Genomic DNA, 7,305 nt, shown 5'->3' on the forward strand with positions numbered 1-7,305 from the left:
ATTGATCTGAGTGTCCAGAGCTAAGTCTAATCAAGGCTTTTATTTCTTTTATCTTCTTTGTTAATGTTGTTCAAATGATGCTAGTGTATAGGAGGAAGGGTGATTTTACAGACACTTCCTCTGATGACAGTTGTTGACAGTCACCAGGGTGAGACAGACTGCTGATAAATAAATCCATTTAAACCAGTCAGAAGGTAATACATATTCAGTTTCTCTTCTTCTTTCAACTGTGACACACACATAACAACACTGTTCTGTTCAATATCAGCAGAGACGAATCAGGGAATAAAGGAAATATCACCTGAAGAAAACAATGAACTGTGACATGTTTAGTGTTAGGATAAAATATCACATTCACTCAAAGACTTATGTCGACGCCTCACCTTGACAACAGCTGTTTCACAGACTCGTGTGTAAATTGATTGGTTTTTTTTTTGCAACAATTCAACTATATTGTTTATAACTTCCACACTTTGCTTGTGATCAGTTCAAAGCTGCTCATTTTTAATGTGTTATAAAAAATGCTGAAGCAGGCAGAACCTCCTGACAGGCAAATGAAAAGTCAGCTTTTTCTAACCCATGATCCATCACTGCGCTAAGCCGTCTTTGACAAATCTGGATCTGTGCACTTTCCGAGGAATGCATATTTTCAGTCTTTTACTGAAGTAAAGCTTTTGGTGATTGGTTTGGAGAGCTAATCTCAAACCAGTCATGACTACGGTACTAGTCAGAAATGTGTAACATTTTGGGGCAATATATACGAAGCCTACGTAAGACATCGACGCAAGCATCAGGGTTTAAACAGCTGTCGCAAACAAAAGCCATGAAAAACAGAGCAGAGCACAATTTTACTAAACATTGAGCTCTCTGAGTTCCACCATGATGATCAACATTAGAACATAGCAGCATAGGCCTTCCCTATTAGCTTCCCCCACACAGGAGAGATGTTTATAAAGATGTTTATGTTTAAACGTTGTATTAATTGTGCATGGTATGTTTCAGATTTATTCAATTGAAAATGTAAATGTGAAAATGTGAGTTTTCCCCTGCGTACCACTAGAGAGTGCTCGCGTACCACTGGTGGTATGCGTACCACAGTTTGAGAACCACTGCTCTAAATCTAGTTACAGGACTTGTGTTTCAATGTGGCTGCAGATGGATGTGTACATTCCTTTCATACAGTGTGTAGTTGTGCATAAACAACTTTTAACTTGTGTTGTGATTACAATACAGTACATTCAGACAGATGTCAGAATCATGTCAAAGCCGAAAAATGGTAATGTATTTAAACAGTATTTGTGGAAATCTGTTTGATTTGTTAAATTAAAAGAAATAAATGTTCAGCCCGATAAAATCATATCACGTTCACTGCTGTTTTTTGCTACAATAACACTACAATAGTTTCACGATGATAACACAACAAAGGGGAACTGGCAGGATTGCTGAGTCAGTGCAGTCATTTTGTCAACAATAGGCCGCCATCCGTGTGTAATAGTCAATAAGTAGAATCAGTTTTCTGCAAGGATGCGGCGGAGAAAAAAAAGAGAGGAACGTTACGGTCACCTCATACATCATAATGTCAATTACGCTGATTATACCTGGTTGTTAACAACATAAACACAGAGAAATCACGTCAGGCGAGTGAGAAATGACAAGCCATAAAAATAAGACCTGTTTTATGGCTCCTACCTTGTTATTTTGATGACACGTTTCATTAAGATTGAAACCCAACAGTTCTCTCTTGTTAGAATGGATTTAATATCTGAAGTGGCTGAAATGAGTTGACGTGACCACAGAACTTCTACTGCAGAAGGCTTTTCTGTGGTCATTATTTTGTTGTCAAAACTAACCATAAATGTCAGCTGTACAGAATGTCTTATCATTTTTAATGTAATATAAGGGTTTAACGAGTAAAAGGGCGGTGGCACAGGGTACACAGTAAAATGTGACTGCTCCAGCTGAGCAGGATGGAAAGGCTTCATTAAAATTTAATTGTAACACTGTTCTAAAGAGCACGTCCATCCACACACCAGAGTATCTGACCTTCTTTTCCCTTTTGTTCCACTTCTACCAAGTGTGTACATCTCCTTACTCCTACTGTCAGCTCAGCAGCATGTCATTAAATTTAAGGATGTTCAAAAAAAAAAAAACTTCTGAATGTTTTTAACATTTGAAAAAAACCCACAAACTTCTAACTTCTAACATTTTTTATTGGCATCTTCTAGATCCTATGTGTCAAACTCATTTTCACCAGGGGCCACGTCAGCAATACAGTTTAGACTGTTTAGATCAGGGGTCCCCAACGCCCAGTCCACGGACTAGTATCAGTCCATAAGTCATTTGGTCATTTCATTTTTACTAATTTCCTTCATTCAAAGAATTTGATTATTATTTATTTAAGCTACAACTATTGTTCACTGCTGTAAAAAAAAAAACATTTCTCAGGTTAGGAAACTCTGCTGCATGGACTTTACTAAATGCTTTATAAGCTCCTGCGGGGCACACAAAACGGTTTGGCGGGCCGCATTTGGCCCCCGAGCCTTGAGGTTGACACATATGTTAAAGATGATGAATTCAGTCAAACATTCATTCATCCTTTACAGTTTAATTCCATTTAGGAGTGGTTGGACTTATGTCCAGGATATATGGTCTATGGACAACTGCTGTAGAAAGTAGCTGAGTTTGAGTCAAAGGTAACTGTTTTAGAAAGTATTTTTTAGTAGAACCACTACGTAACCATCTTACAGTTGCACACTGGCATGTTGCTGCAATATGATTAAACATGAATTTATGCCTGCTGACACATGCTCCTGGTACAAGATCCCGGGGCCTGCAGTCAAATAGTTCCTGGTATTGTTCCCAGTTCATGTGGTGGAAACAGGCCTTTTCTTTCAGTTCCAGTTGTGTGAGCGGGAAGCACCAGTTCAGGAGCAGATTAGTGTGTGTTTATTATCTTCCTGTCCTCCAAGGGTGTTGAATTACAAGGTACTGTCTCCAAACTGCCAGGAGCAATTAGCATGAATAATAAATGTGCACTGACGCTGTTAGCCCTGAGTGCCCATTCGGTTACGGCTCCCTTTGTTATCGTACATACACTGTGTTTCAATTTTCCAAGAATCTAAGTATGGTTTGAAGATGCACCTGTGTTTAAATAAATAAATAAACACAGATAATATAGTGGATCAATACACATTCTGTGAGATGTGCATTTGGACACATAATTAACCAAATGTGCATATTAAATTACCAGCACTAACAGCACAGCAGTATAAAATGATAAGCATGCGGAATAAAACTGAGTCTAACTTTACAGTAGCAGACAACATGATTCATTTTTATTCATTTTGTTAGAATCCACAGCTTCAGTATGGTCCAATGCAAGGACAGAGAATCAAGTGTCTAAGTGTCAAGTGTCTTATGACTAAAAGCAGAACTTTCCTCAATGACGATGCCCACTGTGAATCTAAGAGAAATCTTTCTCTCCTCTGACTCCCTTTTCAGAATCTATTTCCTTTTTCTTCCTATATTAAGAATCTATGCTTATTCACACTACTTATAGAGGAAGCTCATGTGAAGCCTTTAATCTAACTTTAATCTTAACCAGCTGGTGCCTTGGCATTGAGATAGAAGCAGTGAAAATAAGTTCTCTCGCGGCCTTACATATTCTGTGCGTGGGTTGTTGGCCCTTTAACCACTAGACCCCATTAGTGTTAACAAAAAGCTTTTCATTTTGTACACTAAGAAGACTTTTTATGATCACAAATCAGATTATTACCACAGATTAATTAATGTGGTTAACAGATTAATTTTCATAACCTTTCGTACAACACAGTGGTTAATCATAACTATTTAAAAAATGTACATTTATGATTGCTATGTTTTACAGGGTGGTGCTTTGGCCCAGAGGCAATGTCTCTTGTGTGGAACCCCAGGGTTCACCTCCTGGGCAAGATCGAATGCCAGTTAGAGCAGTTGGTACCTTCCAGTGGACTCACCACCCGCAGGAAGGTTCAGGGGGGTTGGTACGGTGCCGTGTGATTTGGATGGCAGTCGTGGCGACCCAGTAATGGATAAGCGGCTGAAGATGGATGGATGGATGGATGGATGTTTTACAGGCAACCAGATGATGCAAAAAAGATCATATATTACTGGTGTCGGGGCCAGAGTCGAAGTGGGATTTGTGTTCAAGCAGGTTGGCGATTATATATAGATATACTGTATGTACTTAGTTTTTTTTTGTTGCTTTGTTTTGGCCATGGCAGTAACTGAAGCAAAGAAACACAGGAATTACGATTCTGGGAAAAATGAGAGCAGATCTGTTTAAAGCACTACAGCAGCTCCACAGCAGGCTGTTTACACAGGATGTACGACCAGCTGAGTGAGGCAGGAAGTGGTTATCTTTGGCCGAGCTGATGATGATGGGTGGCATCTGGTGACACCGAGTCCTGCACATTGATTCTCCTTATGATAATAGGGTCACAGAGGAAGAGAGATTGTGTATGTTAGATCAGTGGTTCTTTATAAGGGCTCAGTTAAATCCCATAAAAATATATTCTTCTCAACACCACCAGAGCTTTACCAACACAGTTTCTGTGGCACTTGTCTCCCTGTGGTTTCAGCAGCAATGCTGCTACACTCTAGCTGTCATTCCATTGTTTGAGCTGTCAAGGTGGCAGTGATTGACAGGTAATGCCTTGTGGCACATGTCAGACTGGGCAAACCATACTGATATGGAGGTGGTTCTGAGGTTGTTTTTTTTCTTTTTTGCATAATAATTTTTGGATTCCTGAAATGAATCCTGAACTGATAAACTAAATGTAGTTTCGTTTATCAATTTAATATTGTCAATTTTGTCTTTTATTGTGTGTCATGATAGGCTACACATAATCTAACATAAAGATGCAACAATGAAATCATATTTGCACAGTGCCACCAATTTAGCATAAGCATGCGACAACTCAAGGGTAGACTTAAATAAGTACGTTTAATTGTACAACGGTTTTAGGATGGTGATAAAGTGGCTAAAATAACAGGGATGTACAAAGTATCTTTTAAAATCTCATAAATAAAACAACAGGGTTTCTGACAATCCAAGAAATAGAAATCTGTACATAGATTTTTTTTAATGGGGTGGGTCCCTGTTTTATGCCAACAATGTTCAACAAAGACGACGTTGCATTCCACTTATATTGTTATTTTTAGGTCCACGTCAGTCCTACATTTATGAGCAAATTCTACCCTCTTGTGGTGACAACGACGTATCACTACCTTAGAGGCAAAGGAAGAATAGGCCTTTTTAGAAGGGAAATACTGTATCTCGATTTCTTTTTTGTTTATTTATTTCCCCTCGTTTCCTGTCTTTACCTTCAACATTTGACAAAATATTAAAATAGTTTGGGAGAGCTTTCAGACTCACAACAAATGTATTACTCTTCGGGATACAAGGAATCACACCTGGTTTAACTACTATCTGATTAAATGATAAACCACAATATTTAATTCATAATATTATCACAAAATACATAATATTTAGTGAATTTTAAAATTAAAATAAAATATTGAGCTAATATTGAGCGTTTCCATTCTTTTTTTAAAATTAATATTCGGTGTTGGTATTTGCAGCTGATTTAAAATATTATCCATATAACATAGTTTCACATTCTCTGCACTTACTTTTATCAGATTAATGAATTCATAATAAACGGAAACAAGATCCCAACATTAAAAGGGGGGGTGACCCCTTTAATACTGGCCTCATTATCTCCGATGCCTGCTCTATTTCTACTCTGCAGTCTGGCAGGGACAGAGTGGAACAGAGAGCTAATGTGTAACAGAGCTGCAAATTTAAGACAGTTAATGAGTAAGCAAAAGTAAAAAAAACAAAACAAAACATGAAAATAGAGAGGTGAGAGGTTGGGAAATGTAATGTTTATCTTCATGTTTGACTTACCTTAAACAAAATGACAGGAACACTGTGATCTAAATTATGTTTACTATGTCATGTTATTATGTGTCTTTTTTCTTTTGTTACTCCAACACAATCTGAATGACAGTTACCAGTTGAAAAGTTGTTCTCTGATTAACTGTGAGTTTTTCCATGGCAGACAAACACTCCTGCTGGCTGCTCTCCATTATGTTCTCATCAAATCACTGCACAGCAGCACCTTCTTAGTGTTCATCAAGTGCATTGTGATTACAGGCCCTCCTCAACCTTCATTTATGAAATTATGGAGTCGAAAGTGAGCTTTAAAGACACAGGTCCTAACGCACGATTTGCTTCCCTCTAGTGGAAAAAGTGTGATGCGTAGCTTTTCCAAACAACTAATGATGGAAAGCAAACAGCCCCCCAAAAATATTTTCTGACAAAATAAATAAATAAAATTCATATACTACAAGTCACGGCAACTACTTGCATTAATAAGTTATGAATATTTGTTAACTTAGTCTTAACTCACAAGTTACCAAAGTCAGATCACTCTGACCAATATGATTACTCAACACAAAAATTAAGTCTGCTTGTTAAGTTATTCTTTAAAAAAAATGTATACACTGTAAATGTACTAAAATAAACAGATTTTGTTTTATCTTATCTTCCAGTATGTCACTTGTATTATAGACTGAGTTTTGGGCGGACGGTAATTAAGGATGGCTGGATGGATGGATAGCACTTTATTAATCCCTCAGGAGTTCCCATATATATATATATATATATACATATATATACATATATATATACTTTATGTATATATATTACATATATATTACATATGTACATATATCTTATACCTTTGCTCCGTGTAATTTTTTTAATTGATTTGAAATGTAGTATACACAAACAACATTTTTCTGTTGAAATAGAAAGTTAGAAGAACATTAGAAGAATGTCGTAAATTGTACATTTCAAATGCCACTGGTTCCAAATGAAATATTAAATGAACCTGTGATTGTCACATTGTGATCCATCTAAACTTCACATAACAAACAACCAAACTTCAACAACAAAAACCCCACCCAGAGCTCCAGGGCGGCTCTATTGGCTCCTGTCTCATTTTATCCGGTTCTTCTCTACGCGACCGCTCTGATTGGCCCGCGGTGACGACAATCCGGCGCTGGGGTCCCGCCCACCGAGCGGATCAAGTTTGAATGAACAACAGCAGGCTGTTCTGGACGTGCGAGTTGCTTTGGCACTAATTATTTAAAAGTGTGTATCGCACCGAGATCGAGGATGGACATGAAGAAAAGGATTCACCTAGAGCTGCGGAACCGCACACCGTCTGACGTAAGTGTGCTGCACATGTGGCGGGT

The 7,305-nt window shown here is 37.9% G+C and overlaps 1 protein-coding gene across 1 annotated transcript in view; it reads left to right on the forward strand.

The window, feature by feature from the left end:
- The first annotated feature begins 7,084 nt into the window (after nt 1-7,084).
- anp32a (acidic (leucine-rich) nuclear phosphoprotein 32 family, member A) overlaps nt 7,085-7,305 on the forward strand; it is a 5,184-nt gene continuing 4,963 nt past the window's right edge. Inside the window, exon 1 of the mRNA XM_008337191.3 lies at nt 7,085-7,279. Within this exon, the coding sequence (XP_008335413.1) occupies nt 7,226-7,279 (54 nt within the window). The 5' untranslated portion in view covers nt 7,085-7,225. The remainder of the gene's footprint in view (nt 7,280-7,305) is intronic.

This window comes from Cynoglossus semilaevis, unplaced genomic scaffold, assembly GCF_000523025.1.
Source record: "Cynoglossus semilaevis isolate Cse_v1.0 unplaced genomic scaffold, Cse_v1.0 scaffold1507, whole genome shotgun sequence".
In the NCBI taxonomy this organism is placed as follows: domain Eukaryota; kingdom Metazoa; phylum Chordata; class Actinopteri; order Pleuronectiformes; family Cynoglossidae; genus Cynoglossus; species Cynoglossus semilaevis.